We start from the raw sequence: 19,605 nt of genomic DNA on the forward strand, positions 1-19,605 counted from the left end.
CTTTTAGGGAGAGGGCGCTTGGTTCATTGTATTTGCATCTTCACACGGGTTGCCTTTTTTATATTCTTCTTTTTATATTTGTTATTATTGCATCAAAATCGTCGCGCTCGGATACATGGTCGGTACCTACGAACAGCTGTTTGTTGTGGGAGAAATGCAGTGATCTTGGATGTCACATCTGTACGAGTATAGTAAGGCATGTCTATGTATAGTCGTAGGAGCGCGAGGCGAGCGTCAGGCAACGAATCTTACTGCATAGAAATGACAAATGCTGACGTTTGGAAAAGGGGAGTGTCTTTTCCCCCCTACTAGAGCCGTTATAGGATTAAGTTCCTCAAACGAGAAGGACCCACCTTGTCGAATATCGAGAAGACAAAAAGGCGTTTTATGTTTATGATTTTAAGCGGATACGCTTTGTTGGCTACGAGGCACAGCCACCGTGATTTTTCTTTATGGAAGATATTGGATTATTTTTACTTGGAATTATTTTTCCTGTGAATGACAGTATGCTGAAGTTGTGTCTAGACCAAGTCATTTTTTTCCAGTTGCTTTCCAGCGCATTACAGTTTTTCACATGACCGTCCAACTTTGGGCTGGCTCCTTTTTTCCATCTTTGTGTTACTTGAGAAGTTTAACTGCGTGGCATTGGAACTTTTTCCCTTAAACTCTATTTCTTTTCAATACGCCAAAAGGATATTGTTTATTCGACTCCATATTCCGAGAGGAGTTACCGGGCAGTTCCTGCTGTGGGATTTTCCGTCTCTTTCCTGTAACCAGAGCTAGACACTGTTGTGATTCAGAGGGCAGGACACAGGCTCCCTTCAGCTCACATATGTGAGAGATTTAGAGTCTACGCCTCCGCTGCTTTGCTTTAAACCTTTGGTATTTTTCTGTGTGAAGATGTATGAACGGTACAAGCGACGGTACAGTCTCTGCGACATTTCCAAAGTGGACAGAGCGGTAGATGTGGTGTTGTTAAAGGTACTTATTATTTCAAAATATGCTTTTCACAAACTAATAATTTGTATTTATTCTACTTAGAAGTGTATTAATTGCTTTTTTGCTGCATTTGTGCAAGATCATGTCGAAGTCTAATGTATATGTCTATGTTGATTTTTGAGATGTCGTTTAGCTTCTGTTAACACCTAATTTCTGGTTGTAATTAAAAAGAGTTTGCACATACAGTCACTACAAGGCTTTAACTCGCGCATTTATGCTACCATAATAATGCAGGAGCATGTGACGGGTAATTTATGCGTCAAATACATCCCAAACTTCGAGTGTTTTTATTACGTTGAGTTGAGGGAAAGCAGTTTGGAGAGTAGAAGCATTTACAGTAATACTTTGAAATATACGTAGTGACAAAAAATACTGCGATGCTCTAGAAACTTCTTTGCTTATACCACATACAGTGGAGTGATTGATTTCACTTTCTTTGCAGCTTTAGATCAAAAATGCCCAAATCGATATTGCATTCCCTTGTATTTTTTTAGAGACCGATGCATGTATGATATATATGCCTACAAATATAAACATTACTGGTGTGGTAGATATTTTTAACGGAATTCTCAAAAGTGCAGATCTTTTGCAGGGACAAATTGATTAACAATGCAGAAGGCATCATTGTGTGTCTGTTTGCTGAAAATAATGCCAGATCGATTGAAATGTTGTTGAGAAAACGATGGTGCTGATAAATCTGATGAAAAAAACGTGATGGGTGGAATGCTTGAATCGTTCCCATCCAGAGGTAATTATTCGGGGCCACCTTAAAGTCTGTTGTTTTTGTGCTCACCATACCATCTCAGACGCGAGCCAGTCCTATGCAAATCAGCCTGGGTCCTGCTCTAGTAGGAACAGTTGAGGCCAAACTGCCAGTCCTGGCTTCTTCCATAAGACAACCAAGCGTTTGGTTTGTGCCTATTTGGTTTCAACAATGACGTGCTGCTTGATTCCTGTGTCACTGAGCACAAATAATAATATAAACTATGTATCTGTCCTTATGGTCTGCACACCCTTTCTTTGGTCCTACTTGAAGGTGATTTCAAAGCGAAATAATATTTTCCCATGATGCTGCTACTTTGTGCACTTCAATAAGATAGAAAGCTTATGTGAGTATCTTTTAGCACATTTGTTAAAAAATTACTTATGTACACTTTTGTTGGTTGCACTTTTTTGGGGATGTTTATTTGTATATTTGCACAATAGCACACCCATTTGCAACATTCGTGAGAATGTTTTGCTAAAAAATATTTCTGTTCCACATTTAGCTATTCTATAAATGCATTTCTATATACCTCGTCTTTTCATTAGTGAAAGTTATTTGCCTCAGTGCATTTTGAGCAATTCTGTTCTTCATCAGGAGGTTCCACAGTGAACTGCTAACATTTTGAAAGCTCACTGTTAGAAATGGGGGTCTCTACTTGGCAATGGTTGGCACCTTTGTATAAGTAGGGACCCTTGCTTTTAGTCAGGATAAAGGTGTTACGCCCTAAGACAACCCTTCTCTCCACCTTGGTAGCTTGGCACGGGCAGACAGGCTTATCTCAGAGGCAGTGTGTAAAGCATTTCTGCACACATCGAGTAACAAAGTGACAACTCTACAAATGGACACCACACCAGTTTAGACAAATAGGAAATCTTTATCTAAATCAAACAAGACCAGAACAATAAAAATCCATCATACATATATCAAGATATCATAAAAAAATAGGTTATTCACAAAAATAAAGCTTGTTGCAATAAATAGCTCCACCTGGGGCTATTACGAAGTCGTTACAGAAGAGAATTCCAAAGTACGTTGCAGACCACGAGGTCTGCAGAATCGGGCCCGGAGTCACATAGACCCCAAAGAGCAGTACCTTGGCAAACCATAAAAACAAAGACAGTGCACAGCGTCGGGGAGGTTATGCTTCGTTGGCAATGGGCGGCGTCTGTTCCTTAAAACCCTAGGGGAGGTGAAGCGGCTGTTCCTTACGACCACAGGGGAGGGGAGGAGTCGGTTTCTTACTAAGATGCAGGGTAGGTGAGGTGTCGGTTCCTTACTGTTGCCATGGAGGCGGTGACAAGAAATCGGTTCCTTAAGACGGTGCTATGTCAATGGATTCGGGAGGTCACCCACGCCAGGTGTCTGCTCTACGATGATGAAGCACTGACGTGGGTGAGGTCTGGGATGCGGTGCGAGTTGGGGCAATGCGTCATGAGTGTCGTGAGCGGTGCGCTCGGCTCCGGTGCAAGAGACAGGGCATATTCAGGTGAAAGGAAAACTCCTCTCACTACTCTAAACACAGCTCTGAGTCATCCAGGAAAGGCAGGACACACCTCACCCCCAGTAGTTGTCTACAGTGAATGCACATCCACAGCCCCTGTCACTCCAAAACCAGATGGTCAATCCACAAACAGGCAGAGGCACACTGCATAGTTAAACAACAAAAGGCCTACTTTCTAAAAGTGGCATTTTCAAACATACAATTTAAAAACAATCTTCAGGGCGTGGCCAGCAACATGGCACTGTAGGCTGCACTTTGCCAAAGCTCCGTCCAGCCGACATTGATCCGCCATAATTACATACGTCCAGTCACCGGTAACCGCTCAGAAGAGTGGCGGAGGGTGCCTAGATACCTGAAGACTGTCCAGTGCGGCCCCCGGAGGTTATCTGGCCCGGGAAACAGACGCCGTAAAGGGTGAAGAACTGGCCCGGTGCTGGGCTCAAGATGGCGCCGACCACTGTGGCCTAAATCGGAGACGGGGTCCGGAGCGCAGGAGACCCTGCGGAGGTGAGGAGGAGTTCGTTGCTGCGGTGCCCGGCTAGGGGCCATGAGCGTTTGAGCCCCGGAGCCCCGAGTCAGCCATCCCGGGGGAGGCACCGAGCGCTCTGCTCCGGCCGCGCTGGTGCGGCGCGAGCGCCTCCCCCATCACCCAGCACCGAGGGAGACGGCCCAGCGGGCTGGTGGCGGCCTGCGGGGGTAACTTGAAGGAGGAGCGCCTGCCTGTGCTCCGCTGCGCCGGACGCTGCGGATCCCTGGTGTGGTGCGGGAGCGGGTGGGGGACCGCGCGGGCCTCCTGGAAGGTCCTCGCCCCTTCCCCCATAGAGCCAAGTGCCGATGAGAAGCGCAGCGGGCTAACCACTCGGGAGTGCTCCGGAGATCTGGTGGCAGACGCGGCTGGAGGGATACAGCACTGGGGATAATTTGCGCGCTCCCTGGGAGTGAGGGAGGTCGAGCCTGTAGCTGAGGGCACCTCTCTGGGGACGATCGCAGGCCTCACGTCCCATCACCCGCATGAGGTAGGCCCATGAGAGCCTGAATGTGAAGAGTTGCAAGTGGGCCCATATTGACTTCGCTACTGCAGCCCCGACCCCCCCTTCCTGGGAGAGAGCGCCCCCCCATGGCAGTTCCGGCCCGGAGGCATGGGATAGCCAGGGAAGTGCTGTCCCCCCTCATTGCCTGGCAGACCCCTACTGATGTGACGGTTGCGCCATACTGTGTGCCCTGGTTACAACGCAACGCCTGATCAAGAGGAGGACGCCCCTTTGGGACGTAGTATTAGCCACCAGGGATTCCGAAGGAGGGCAGACTGGGGCGACCTACTGGACATTATCAGGAAATCTAGAGGGGGTGCCGTGGTGGAGGGGTCCAGAGGTGCTCGGACCGCCGCAAGGAACACAACCCCTGCCCTCTCCTCCCCGGCTGCGTGATCGTGCAGGAATGGGGAAAAAAGACCCGGTCGCTAAGGCCCTGAAGCAAGGCCCCATAGATAAATTCGCGACTGCACCTCCATCCAATGCTACAGCAGGCTCGGGGGCAAGCTCGGACAAAGCCCTACTGATGGGAGCGATCCAGGCGTCCAGGGAAGACATTCAGGCATCTGACGCTGCCCTAGAGGTGAAAATTGGAGAGGTGGGAGTGGAGGTCAACCTATTGAGACAGGACTTTTGAAACCTCACGGAGAGAGTTACCACGGCGGAAACAAGGCTCGGCGAAGCGGAGGACGTCATCCATGCCTTACGGAAGGATGTCGCAGACTTGAAGGCCGCCCATAAGCAACTCCAATGGAAGGTTGATGATGCGGAAAACAGGGCGAGACGCAACAACCTCCGCTTTGTAGGATTTAGGGAAGGAATCGAGGGGTCCAATGTGGCGGAGTTCCTACGCTCTTGGCTGATCGAAATCCTGCCCCAAGCATAATTTTCAAACTGCTTTATCATTGAGAGAGCGCACAGAGCACTCATGGCCAAACCACTGGCAGGAGGCAGGCCTCGGCCGATAATAGCAAGGTTCCTCAACTTCGCTGATAGAGATATGATACTGCGGGAAGCCAGGAAACAGGGCGAGTTACGAATTGAGAACACTCAGATAATGATCTTCCCGGACTACAGCCAGGAGGTGCAGAGGATGAGGAGATCCTTTGATGAGGTGAAAGCCAAACTTAGAGACTTGAGAATTCAGTATATGCTCCTCTTCCCGGCCAAGCTTAAAGTAATCTACAAGGACAAGACACACTTCTTCACCCACCCAGATGACGCGTGGCAGTGGCTCGAGGAACGCCCGCAGCTGCGGAGTAGAGAAGAGGACGGGCGGATCAAAGAGACAGATGGACCCTCCACTGGCAACCTCTGGGAGATGGTGAAACCGCAACGCAGACGCAGACTGCGGGGGTCGAGGAAGATGCAAACGACACCTTACCCACCGCAACATGGGACCCCCAGGAAGAACCGAGACTCTGCTTCTCCGTATCAGGACACCCAGGATGGCTCCAGATTCAGGGCCCTGGCGGACAAGGAACGCTCTGAGGAAGAGGAGGACGAGGGGGGGGCTGAGTCAGAGAGCGAACAGGAGGAAGTTCAATCGCTACATCCATTGGTGGCCGCTATTAATGAATTGGAACAGGGCCCTGATCCGGGCAGCTCCCCTGTGCAGGGAGAAGGCAAAGACCTTAACACCTGAGCGAGAAGGCGTCTGGATGAACGAGATATCGGTTGGACTGACCAGAGACACGCAAGTGGCTTACACGCCCTCTAAATGTTATTTTTCTACTTAGAATCTGGTTATTTTAGTATTGGATCGTTTTTTGGATACAGAACTGTCACATAGAACTGTGGGTACAGTGGGATATTATCCTTCTTAACTGCACTTTTGTTTGATAACTTGGGGTAGGTCAAAGGGAGGGAGGGATTCTAGGGGAGGGCGACAGACCTTTTCCGGCCGATAAGTCCTGCCGTAGAAGGAGGTAGATGGTGGGACTGAAGGGGGAGGAAGGTAGGGAGGGGGGAGCGGGGGGAAAAGGGGGATGTTCAAGATGTTTATTTGGAGGGGTAGCACTGTTGTTTATTATGTCATACCAAGCACGCACAAAGTTGGGGGACGGGAAGGGTGGGGGGGTTCTGTTTTATTTCATGCCACGTCCAGCACACACACGATCAGTATTGCAGATCCCGCTACAGGGCTTAGGATGCCTCCGAATCACATTGTACAAGTACACTGATGGGTGATCAGACTCACGGTACACCATGTCGGGGGGGTTTCAAGGTACTGACTTGGAACGTAAACGGCCTGGGCTGCAAAATAAAACGCGGCCTGGTGAACAACTATTTGAAGAGGTCAGGGGCGGACGTGGTGCTCCTTCAGGAAACCCACCTACGGGGTACTAACTGCGCCTTCCTTGCGAGGGGGCATTACAAAGTCCTGGCTCTTGCGGGATTCACCACAGGGTCCAGAGGGGTGGCAATCCTGATTAGAAAGCACCCGCCCATGAAGGTGACATCTGTAGGGGTCCGAGGAAGGTGGGGGAGGCAGGAATACACGTTGTTCTCGGCCTACGCCCCGCCCAAGCTACAAGCCAGAACGCTAACCGGGGTTTCCGATATCATCATTAACACCTCTGTCACGGTTCAGATCCTTGGAGGCAACTTCAATGATGTGATGGACCCGGTGTTAGGCAGAACGGGAGGGCATGATAGATCGCGGGTGGAGACACCACTAGCTAGATCCATTGCCACGCTGGGTCTCCTCGATGTCTGGCACTGGCTCCATCCAGACACGGAAATGTTCTCCTTCTTCTCCGGGGCCCATAAAGTATACTCTCGCCTTGACTATATTTTCCTGGCACGGCACACTGTACAGATATCGGATGCTGCGGAATACGGTGCGCGTGGGGTTTCGGACCACTCGCCGCTGATTGTGACAGTTGGCAGGAACCCCAGGACGGAACCCAAAATACTTCGGCTAACGGCCTGGGACCTGCAGAACCCAGACATTCTAAAAGGGCTGAGAGCAGATGTGAAGGTCTTTTTGGCGGAAAATGTAGGATCAGTGGAATCCTGCGTAGTCCTCTGGGAGGCACTTAAGGTGGTCCTACGTGACGGGGCAAAGGGTAGGCTAACAGAGGAAAAGAGGAAGGCCCAGGCCGAGCTGCTGTCTTTAGAGGCACAGATCCTAACGATAGAAAAGGAGTACCTGAGCACCCGGGATCCGACTAAACTTAGACGTCTTGCTGATCTCCAAAATCAGTATAGGCAGACTGCAACGGGGGAGGCGAAGTCCCAGGCCCTGGCGACCTTGCACCGTTTGTACGATGTGGGCGACAAATCGGGGAGGCTCCTGGCCTGGCTTAGCAGGAAAGAGAGGGATGATAGATGGGTTGAAAAGGTAAAGAATAGTCGAGGGGAGTGGGCCTGCACGGACGCACAGATAGCGGAGACGTTTGCGGACTGCTATGCTGACTTCTATCAGGCACGAGATTTGGGAACGAGAGAGGACGCACTACATTATATGTCAAAGATGGCTCTCCCAGTGCTGGAGGAGGCTGATCAAAAAGAACTGGAGGCGGACATCACGGAGGTAGAACTCCGGTTGGCGCTCATGAAACTTCGACCAGGGAAGACCCCAGGCCCGAACAGGTTTCCCGCGGAGTTTTAAAAAAAAATGCCGGACCTCCTAACGCGCCACCTGTTGGCCATGTTTCGGGATGCTGAGACGGAGGGCCAATTCTCATTAGACCGTAGGCAGGCAGTGATTGTCCCAATTTACAAACAGGGGAAGCCCGAAGGGGACTGCGCCTCCTATTTATTTATTTTTATTTATTATACTTATATAGCGCATTATCACCGATTGGTCTCTAAGCCCCATATATATCCCTCCTCAACGTGGAGGCGAAGCTTTACGCCACGATTCTGGCCCTGCGACTGAGACTGTTTATTCCTGGGCTGGTGCATCTGGACCAGACAGGGTTTATCCCGGAACGAGCGACAAAGTATAACCTAAGGAGGACCCATAACTGGCTCCAGGAGGTGGGAAACAGGTCGGAGCCCCATTGGTTTCTGTCCCTGGACGCAGAAAAGGCGTTCGACGCTGTCCACTGGCCCTTTCTGGAGGGAGTGTTGGAACGCCTGGGATTCGGGCCTCAATACAGAGCTAAGGTTCGACTCCTCTATACGGACCCGAGCGCTAGGGTCAGGGTTAACGGTATGACATACAGAGCCTTCCCGATCCAGCGTGGATCTAGACAGAGGTGCCCTTTGTCACTCCTGCTGTTCGCCCTTACCATCGAGGAGATGGCCTGTGTGGTCAGGCAGAATCTGGAGATCCGGGGCTTCCAGATGGGGTCCTTAGGAGCGCATGAAGAGAAACTGTCCCTATATGCAGATTATGTACTGCTATATGTTACGCAGCCGGAGACCACGATACCGGCTCTATTTCTCGAACTAGACCAATATGGCGCTAGATCTGGCTATCGGATAAACTGGCACAAGTCCACACTGTATGACCCACGGGGCAGAGATGACTGGCCGGTACTGCCGGAGCGTCTGCAGACGACTAGGGAAGGGTTTCTGTATTTAGGTGTATTTATTACGATTGACGCTGCTTTTTCCTACGACCGTAACATTGGCTGAGTCATACGGAATTTTATGGCGGACGCCACTAGGTGGCAATCGCTCCCTCTAACGATACTTGGGCGAGCAGCCATGTTTAAGATGGTCTCTCTTCCGAGATTTCTCTATGCATCTCAAAATGAATTCTATCCTCTGCAGATTAAGGTCTTCAGAGCAATTCATGCGGACCTAAGGTCGTACTTGTGGTTGGGGAAACATCCCAGAATATCGTTGGTGACCCTTCAGCGACACCAATACGATGGAGGGATCTCGCTCTCGGACCTGGAAGCTTATTATTGGGCGGAGCACATGGCCCCCATAAACGAGTGGATCCATGCACCGGCCTCGCACCCCACATATGCTCTGGAACGGTACAGGATGGGTACACAAACTTGTCTATACTATCTTTATGAAGGGAAGGGACAGGATAGACTCCTGCCGGCGACTAGAATCTCGATACGGGCATGGAGACGGGTGACGAAGGCCACCCAATGGGAACATAGGCCGACGCGACAGACGCCACTCTGGGACTGTGCTTGGCTGAAAGACCTCAGCAAGTTGAAGGGGTTCCAGGGCTGGGACACCATTGGCATCTCTACCCTTGGTGATGTGACCGGACATGGGAAGCTGAAATCCTTCCCCGCGTTGCAAGCAGACTTTGGGCTACACCGCACCCAGTTCTTTAAATATTTGCAACTTAGACATGCGTGGACGGCGGAAGGAGCGTGGTTAGCCGATCTCCCCGAATATGCGCCATTAGAGGGCCGACTGTTGCAAGAAACAATACCGGAGAGGGCGGTGTCTCTCACCTATAAAACCATTATGAACAACAGACCGAACTCGCTGGAGGGTTTGCGAGCTACATGGGAACGAGAACTAGGGGACATGGATGACGTAGACTGGGGGGTCGTTTTGATGCACCCCAGAGAGGTGGCTATCAAGTCCCGCCTCCGCCTGATCCAATTTAAGATTTTGCACAGGGCCTATTTTGATAGGGTGCGCCTGCATAAGATGGGGAAGATACCAGATTCCAGTTGCTTACGATGCGGCCAGAACGGGGGAATTTTCTACACATTGTATGGTCCTGCCCACAAATCCAGATATACTGGGATGAGGTCCTTGCTGAACTCCGGGAGGTATTGGAGGCGGAAATCCCGGCTGACCCGAAGCTCATACTCCTGGGAATGACTAATGATGTGGACCTAGCCCGCCCGCTGCTGATGTTCCTGGTCCTGGCGCTGGTGATAGCTAAAAGGGACATAGCCAAGAAATGGGGAGCACCGGACAGACCACAGATAGAGGAATGGAGACGGGGATTGGATCTCTACATGGCGGCAGAAAGGGTCACCTATAAAGCAAGGGGATGCCATAAGAAATTCCGTAGGATATGGAGTAAGTGGCTTACATACCACGGGCTAGATGGAGGGTTCTAAGGGCACACGACCTTGTCCATGGTTGGCTGCGGATGAGCCAGATGGCACTTGGGGAACAGGGGGAACACTATGCGTAGCATATTGGGGAGGCACGCAGACAGAGTGGTTGGATTGGGCCGCGCTGTTTCTACATCAGGAGGTTGGTGGGAGGGGTACGATGCTAGGAAAGTGGGGATGCTGCTGGATAATATATTCAAAGAATGAGCCAGCAAGGGGTTTTGTTTGAAAATTCTAAATTGTAGCCACTGTGGGACGTAAATGAATAGATTACCCACACTACTATCAATTAATGGCTGAGTCTGATTTATACTAAAACAAATCAATATTGTTTCCACACTAACAACAAGAAAGAATACAAAAACCAGGATTTTTTGGTCAAAAAATTATTATTTTCTTTACAGTAAATATAGGAAGGGTACTGAAAAATGCATTCGGGATATACAAGGAGCGTCCTATATACTCCTATAATACATCTCCAGATAAGTCTATACTGCTAAAAAATGATAGCACAATGATTTCAAATCAACAAGATAAATGGAAATCAATGATGATTAGTGAATATCAAGCAGAATTAGACTTCGTAGTCCAATGGATAATGGCATGTTTGTTAGATGTTACTTTTTTTTTTTTTTTGGGGGGGGGGTGGGAGGGGATATGTAAAAAGAAAAGCAGATACATGGATGACTCGTGGGGGGCCCACGCTCGCTTCTGATTTTGTATTTCCAGCGTTCTACATATATCTGCCGCCCGGCCTCTGGGTTGTGGGCTAAATGGCCGTGTGTTGCTATAAGTTACTATACTGTGCACTGTGACCGATGACCAGCCGGAATACTGTTTGAACGATTGTAATCTCTGTGTGTCTGCAATAAAATACATAAAAAAAAAAAAACAATCTTCACTAAAACATGTGTTATTAAATTCTGAGTTCAGAGAGCCTAAACTATTTCTTGTTAAGTTATACTTGTAAGATGTTACAATAACCTTCCATGTTATCCTATGGGAACAGGTAGCCTTTCAATAGTGAAAAACCAAATTGGCAGTATTTCAATATCAGGACATATCACACACACTAGTACATGTCTTACCGGTTACATACACTACACCCTGCCCACGGGGGTACCTTGGGCCTACCCGAGGGGTTTCTTGCATGTAGGGAAAGTGAAGGTTTGGGCCTGGCAAGTGGGTGCACTTGCCAGGTCGAGTTGGCAGTTTTAAACAGCATGCAGACACTGCAGTGACAGGCCTGAGACACCTTTGAAAGGCTGCCTGTGTGTGTGTGGCACAATCAGTGCTGCAAGCCCACTAGCAGCATTTGATTTACAGGCCCTGGGCACACACAGGGACTTAGTAGTAAATCACATAAGCCAAACATGGAAAAACCAATCCATAAACATAATTTACAGAGGGAGCACTTGCACTTTGGCACTGATCAGCAGTGGAAAAGTGCCCAAAGTATCTAGACCAGCAAAAACGAAATCCAGCACACAGCAAATAGACAGGAGGCAGTCCAAAAAGACAAGGACACCACCCCTAGGATGCCAGGTCTAACTCACCTGTGGAGGCAAGAAGTAAAGCACACTGAAACGTTACACTTCTGAATTCATAATAGAACAAAATAGGATGCACGTGAAATAATCATACCTCTAGGTTAGGTGGCCCGCTATATGTTTTTATCGAATAATGTCTACATCAGAGTGTGTGTGTGTTCCTAATTTTAAGTAATATTACTCTTGCGAACCTTCAGTTGTCGAAAGCAAACAAGGTTTGGTATTGAGAGGGACATAATTTACGGACTTGAATGATCTCTGTTTCTTGTTCTGATTTCCTGGTGTAACGCGGTAAGCACAGGACCCATGTCTGGCCCTACCAGTTGTGTTAAATCTAAAGGCAGAACTATGTTCTTTTATCTTCTCTTAGAAATCTTGGAAGTTTCAAACGGTGCAGTATTTTGTTTGGGGTCGCGTTTGTGGCATGCTTTATTGTACTTTCAAGGGAGATTGTGCCATAAATATGACAACCTACATGGTTTGTCTCTTGATTGTCGTTTTTGATGCTTACTCTCTTTTCAGCTATGGCCATACCAGGAAAAGGTCCTATTAGTATGGTCTGTATTTTGCGTGCATTCTTCTTGAACAACTGAGTGCATTAAAGTAGATTGAAAATCAACAATTTCACGCAAGGTTAGAAATAGGTCCTGAAGAAAGCCGATTGACCCTGATGGGCAGTTACACGGCTGAAACGTGTCGTGTGAAGGATAATTGAACCTTTACGACCCCACCCCCAAAAATGTGGCATGGGCACTAATTTACCTGGGGGCCATCAGCTCACTCGCTTGTGATATTGAGAACAGCAGGTGATATTTAGGAAAATTGGGTGTTCCCTCCCTTAAATAAATTCTAGATTACAGTTTGGGAAGCTGAGGGCCCACCCTTACAAAGACTTCTCATTCCTAAGATTTGATGGAATAGGTGGTAAGAGTGAGCACCTGCCACGTGTTATGATTTTTACATATTCCTTTTCAAAAAGCTTTTGAAACATTCAAAAATAGTTCTTCTAAGCAAATACTTGGAATAAACCTTTTCTAACCGTATATTGACGAGAACGTAACATCTGAATGAATGAATTAATCTGGCTCAGTGTTGCTGACCACAACCATACTTGTATGCATGCATGGCTGTGGGAGTACTTATGTAGCTCGAACCAACCTAGGACAGAACGAAGCACTGAACAGCAAGCGACAGCCCAGGGATATAATTCAATACCTTGTAAGAGGTGTCCTTAATGTAAGCAATCTGTGTTTTATTATTTCCTCAGATATATTTTTCAGTTTCATAAGTTAGACTCCAGCAAAGTAGGTGGGGAATTGGTTCTCCAGTTTATATCTGTCCTGGAACATATGTAAGGGGAAATCTGTTACCTTTACATGCGGCTTACCTCTTTACTGTTTCCTTCTCACAATTTCATATGTTGCCAAATTCTTTTGTTAGTGGAAGATCAAGCTTTTACAAGGCAGGTCTGGTAATTGCCGTTGTACTGTTCAAAGTACCATTGCTTGCCGGACTACTTCTTCACCCGCCTTTCAGGCTATCGTGTAGATTGTTATGCGGCCTACCATTAAGAAATTGAAAGTATTCTGCTCACAAGGTGAAGAGAGGTAACCGTGATCACAGAAATCTAATACTGCCCCTCAGGAGGCTGGCATCATCCATAACCACTCAGTTGTGGGGTTAGGGGATTATTTAAGGGCTACGTGGAACTGACTAATTGACATTTCTCCTAAATTATTAGCTATTACCTTCTTCAGGAGATTTTCATTTTAGTTGCATGTTTGTTGGTAATTGATATCATTGTTATTTTTTTTAAATATAAGTTTTTATATCTTTTTCTTTAACACTTATTTTTATAATGTCAAGTTATGTTTCAATTGAAAGTCAGAAAACGTACATTTCCTCATTTGAAATTAACCACAGCTAATGTGCTTTGTTTTCCATTTCATTAGAGAGACTGAACTGCTCAATATGAAAACTTCACAGTTACTACTGGAGTGTACTTTATATTTTGTTTAATGACCTTAATACCGCAACATGATATTTTCTCATCTGCTTCACGGTGGCACACTGATTGTAAGAAAGAGAACCAATTCTATTGTTTACTTTGAATTCGCATATAGGGTCAATGCAGTTATAATCGGGCCTCGAAGTCTCTGTTTTCTGCGCAAATTAGTTGCACAGGTTTAAACCATATCTAGTGTAAGGAAAATAATTGGTTCAAGTTTCTGCTATGGTAGTTGTAACAGCTGCAAATGTAATGTTCATTAGTGGCATATTAATTATTTATAGTTATTTTTGATTTTATTTAGGATTATATTTCAGTGTATTCCAATGTACATGCTGATATCTTCCTTCACTTCATCCAGACGTTGAATGTAGGTTTGCTGCATGGATGGAAAAATCCCACTTATCGCCACTAAACAGCGCTGCAATTTTTTATTTTTGTGTAGTAAGTTGCAGTCTTTGCTAGATCAAACTCTTGTGGGTTTACTAAATTGAGTTCCTACTTCAGTTTCAACCCCTTTCTATTTTAGCAGAAGCCAGCACCCTTGAGCAATGTTTCTGCTCCTAATAATTGAATGATAGTTCCACTTCACTGTGGGAGGAATATTTTTGTTAGGCCTGGGCTGTAAATCCCGCTTCGCTTGCGGAATTGCCAAAATTCCGTGGAGAACGCGGAATTGCCGAAAATTCCGCTATCCACAGCGTAGCGGAATTTCTTCCTTGTTCGCACTTTCAAAATGTGTGTTCGCGCGCGGTTGCGTCTTACTGGGATTCTTGCGTTCGCCAACGGGTTTTCCTATCCGTTCTTGTGCGCCATGAGATTTTGGTAGCCGGCCGCGTGATCCCTCAAGATTGTACGATTGTGAACACGTCATTCGGAAGCGACATTGGACATCCGGGGTAGCGAACAGGAAACGCGCGTTGCGAGCGGGCCGGACAAGTGAAACAAGATGGCTGCGCCAATTGGTGACCCCCCTGCCCCCCGGGCAAGTCGCAAGATATTTCGCCCCGAGCACGCAAACTGTGTCCCCGAACAGAAAAAAACACATTGCGAATGGATGGAACAAGCAAAAAAAACAATCTGGGGATGGAGTCGATGCCCATGCGCACTGTAGTCCAGGGGAGGGGCCACCTATCTCGTGATACCTCGAAGACTCTTCCAGGACAACAATATGCAATCATCCGGACCCAACACTAGGCGGCGATCTATGCATAAGATATGAATGTTAGCAGCCCTACATGCTAAGAACAGATGCATACTGGTAAGTAGCATATTCATTCCGCATGCTCACGGAATTCTGCGTATCTCGAGAGATTTTTTACCGTTTTTCTGAACTTTGCGTAACACAACAAATTCCACCCCTAGTTTTTTTGTTCTACCAATGAAAATGAGTCTTTGTATTTGGAAACTAATGTTTCCCCAAGATGCCATTAACCAAGTGTTCTAAGTATTGAAAAATAGTTTGGAGATAACAATGTGTTAGACTTGACATCTTTAGCGTGATTTCCCCTGACTTTTTGCCTCTACCTCCTGTATTTTTGATGATGTGCTGGATTTCGTTTTTGCTGGCTTAGATACTTTGACACTGATCAGCAGTGGCAAAGTGCCCAAAGTGCAAGTGCTCCATGTTTAAAATGTGGTTGTAGTTGGTTATCCATGATAGGCATATTTGATTTACTGGTAAGACACTAGTAAAGTGCACTGAATGTGCCAGGGCCTGTAAATCAAATGCTACTAGTGGCCCTGCAGCATTGATTGTGCTACCCACATGAGTAGACCTGCAAAGGTATGTCAGACCTGCCATGGCAGTGTCTGTGAGCCATTTTAAACTGCCATGTCGAGCTGGCAAGTGCACTCACTTGCCGGGCACTAACCTTCCCTTTCTTTACTTGTAAGGTGCCTCTAATGTAGGCACACGGTACCCGCATGAACAGGGTGCAGTGTAGGTGAAAGGTAGGACATGTACTGAGTGGTGTGTGTGACATGTCCTGATAGTGAAATACTGTGTATTTTGTTATCAACAGTTGAAAGGCTATCTGTCCCATAGGCCAACATAGGAGTTGCTTTGTAACATCTTACAAGTATAACTTTCCATAGGGACAAGATTGAGAAGTGGAGTTGCTCTCTGAACTCAGCTCTTAAAAACACATCTTTTAAGAAGAAGGTTTTTAAATTGTGTGTTTTAAAATGCCACTTTTAGACAGTATGCAATTTTCTTATGTAACCATTCTGAGTGCCTGTGCTGGTTTCTTTATTGACTGTCTGGTTTTGGAGTGACAGTGGCTGGGGATGTGCATTCACTGTACACAGGCCCAGGGGTTGAGGTCTGTTCTGCCTATCCTAGGTGACTCATAGCTGGACTGAATAGCAGCAGCGGCTGGCACAGGTAAGGGGGATAGGATGGGCAAGGCGCAGCAAGGGGGAAGAAGACAGAATAGATGTTATTTATTTATTTAAATATACATATTCTGTTGCTTTTCAATATAAATAAGTACGGCATAGTTGGCCATAATTTTTCATTATAAACAGATCCCAACTAAGGAATCTGTGAACTGATAAGGCCTCGAAACTTTATCAATGCTGTGACATCATATACAACATAACTTACTTAAGTGCGCACAAATTAGCAACCTTCAGGTATACCTTTATAAAAATTTAAATTATGTACAAAATTAAAGTTGTTAAACTAATATACAACCCCTCTAAAAAGGGCCTAAAACAAATCATTATAGTGAAATTCTACCACCAGGGTTTATCCTAGTGAGTGATCAACACCAAACCCCTTTCCTGCTATGGTAATCTGAGATTACAATACCCTTCTATGGCCTGATATATATATATATATATATATATATATATATATAACAGTCCAATGATCGAGGCTCATATGCTTTTCGCAATAAATAAGCCTGACCTATTGCCTTTGTAATAACTTTTCGTAATAGACATGCCAGACCTATGCATGTGGCATGGTTCCACGCACACCATTCAAGCCTATAGCTGTTATCACTCACTGACTTGCCCCCATAACGATTTTGGGCCTACTGTACTGAGCGGAAGCTTTCCTCAAAGGCAACCCATCAAACATACAATCATAAAATTGCTAATATATACAAAATTCTAGTTGGCAAAGCAAAATACTATCTCTCCTAAAAGGGTGTATCAAGCAGTCTCTCAATGCAAATCTTCTATACACACGATTTGTCAGAGAGGGTAACCAACATCAAAACCCTTGCCTACTTAGGTAATCTGTCAGATACAATGTAACAAAAAATAAAAAAATACCTATTTGTCGGCTTTAATTCTGAGTAATAACAAAGCCCTGTTAAATCCACATTTACTTTAAAATGTGATTTTCATTTTCAATGTGCCAAGTAGGCACAGCAAAATATTATCTCTTGCAAGAGAGCCTAACAAGGATTTTTATAGTGTAGTCTTCTATCCCCCCAGTTTTTTTCAGGTGGATCACCAACATCAAAACCTTTGTCTACATTCTTTTAGTTGGACTTATCTTTCTACCCTGCTTTCTCGCCTTGATATCGGCCCCCGGTTGCTTAGCCTTATTCGCCCGTTATATATGGACATTAGTGCCTCCGTTCGCGTGGCTGATTCGGTTTCTAAAAGCTTTTCTGTCCGGCGGGGGACACATCAGCGCTGCCACTCCCCCTATCTTTTTGCCCTAGCCATGGAGCCGCTTGCAGATGGGTGCAGATAGACGCGCAGCTACGAGCCTTCGGGTGGGCACCTGGCATTTCTGACCGCATAGCGCTCTACGCGGATGATGTCCTCTTTTTCCTCACTGATCTCAACCAGACTGGCCCACGTCTTGTCTGCATCATGCAGATCTTTGGTGAAACCTCTGGTCTCTTTATGAATCGAGGGAAATCCTTTCAGTGGCCGCTGCGGGTGGAGATGGGCTCGGAGATTGGTCGCGGGAGGTGGTTGTGGTGCCGGATAGTTTTAAATACTTGGGAGTGCATCTCACCTCTTATCAGGCATTGGCACGGAGTAAGAACCTTGCCCCTTTGTGGATGCAGGTGGGAGACCAGACACGTGTGTGGTCCCACCTGCCCCTTTCTCTTTTTGATAGGTCCGCTATTTAAAAAATGATTTCCTTATCGCGTCTCCTATATCAGTTGCAAAACCATCCCTATCCCATAAAACCCACGTGGTTTCGTCAAATGCCATTCTCGCCCAGTTCCTATGGGGGGTGGTGCATCGCGGGTGGCTCTGAGGACATGCCTCCAATCTACATATTCTCGTGGAGTAGCCACCAGGACTTGCAGGCATATTATACAGCTTCCCATATACTTATCCTCAATGATTGGTGACCGTGGTGGCCCGGCATATGCGGTGGAACGCTGGCTGCTGGGGGACAATGCTCCCCACAGGGTTTTATATTCTGCGGCATTGCTCCATGAGCTACCACCTACCACAGCTATAATTTTCAAACTTTGGAGGGCGGCGCTCCGCCAGATGGGCTGGTGGGGTAGACTTACCTGGGAAACTCCATTGTGGAATAATGGACAACTACCACAGCTGATGCATTTGTCTGGTTTTCGGGGCTGGGAGGCCATCGGAATTGATACAGTGGGGCTGTGGTACATGGATGTACCCTTAAGTCCTTTCTTGATATACAAGTAGTGTACGATATGCCAATTTTACCGCTACCTCCAGTTCTGGCATGCCTTCACTCCATCTATATCTCATTTAACGGAGATACCTGAATTTAATCCTATCGAGGCAAAGGTGTTCATGGGCAAATTGGGGGATCACAAATATACTAAAATATATCTTACAATTATTAACAACACTCCAGCGACACTCCATGGGACCAGAGAGGCATGGCAACAAGAGCTGGGTCCCCTGGAGGAGGATGACTGAGAGGAGGCTTTGGAGTCCCCACACAGCACAGCAATTGCAGCCCGCCTGCGGTTTATCCAATTTAAATACCTGCACTGGGCGTATTATAATAGGCATAGGTTATGGCGTGCTGGACTCATTCCATCCCCACATTGTCTGCGCTGCGACTCTATAAAAGGTACCTTTTAACATACTGTCTGGGCCTGCCCAGTCCTGACAATATTCTGGAAGGGTGTAAATTAGCTCTTTTAGCACACCTATTAATGCATTGGACCATGGTTAAGGAAGCGTCTAGCATTATTACCAGTGAGCAGACCAGTGGTGACAGTCCGTGTTAAATCACAAAGATCAAAGAGCTGTAGCAGATCTGGGTTGAAAGATTGTTTTTAATTTGGTAGCAAATTGAATGAAGTTGGTCTTTTTAGGGCTGAGAGAGAAAATGTTTTGCATCCAAGTTTAAATGTTGAGTACGATTTCTCTTAAAGTTAGGATCATTTGGAGTTGTGGATTTCAGGTAAATATAGGTGTCATCAGCATATCGGTAAATGGAGATAATTGAATCTTAGCAGATTTCTGCATGTGGTTGAAGAGTATTGGGCATAGGTTTGATTCTTGAGACACTACGCAAATGATAGGAGCTGGATCAGAAACACTGTTGGGAATTTTAACAGTTAGGGGAGCACTTGGAGAGGAGGCGAGGCAAACCATTTGAGGACTGTATCTTTGAATTCAAAGCGATGCCCGAGCATATCTGAAAGAGACTATTAGTTATTGATTCCTTACCTTAGAATTACCCCCAGGTGTCAAACTGGATCCGGTAAATTTTTCTTCAGCAGTATCACTGCATGTCGGTAGATGGCATTGTTCGACTTCTTGTTCGCTGTTGGC

The 19,605-nt window shown here is 46.7% G+C and overlaps 1 protein-coding gene across 3 annotated transcripts in view; it reads left to right on the plus strand.

Moving 5' to 3' along the window:
- Positions 1-327: 327 nt before the first annotated feature.
- AKAP13 (A-kinase anchoring protein 13) overlaps positions 328-19,605 on the plus strand; it is a 759,080-nt gene continuing 739,802 nt past the window's right edge. For 2 of the 3 annotated variants that reach the window (XM_078683158.1, XM_078683159.1), the window contains exon 1: positions 328-981. In XM_078683158.1, coding sequence (XP_078539284.1) covers positions 901-981 — 81 coding nt within the window. In that variant the 5' untranslated portion in view covers positions 328-900. The remainder of the gene's footprint in view (positions 982-19,605) is intronic. The other variant, XM_078683160.1, reaches the window with a different exon arrangement.

This window comes from Lissotriton helveticus, chromosome 3_1 (assembly GCF_964261635.1).
Source record: "Lissotriton helveticus chromosome 3_1, aLisHel1.1, whole genome shotgun sequence".
In the NCBI taxonomy this organism is placed as follows: domain Eukaryota; kingdom Metazoa; phylum Chordata; class Amphibia; order Caudata; family Salamandridae; genus Lissotriton; species Lissotriton helveticus.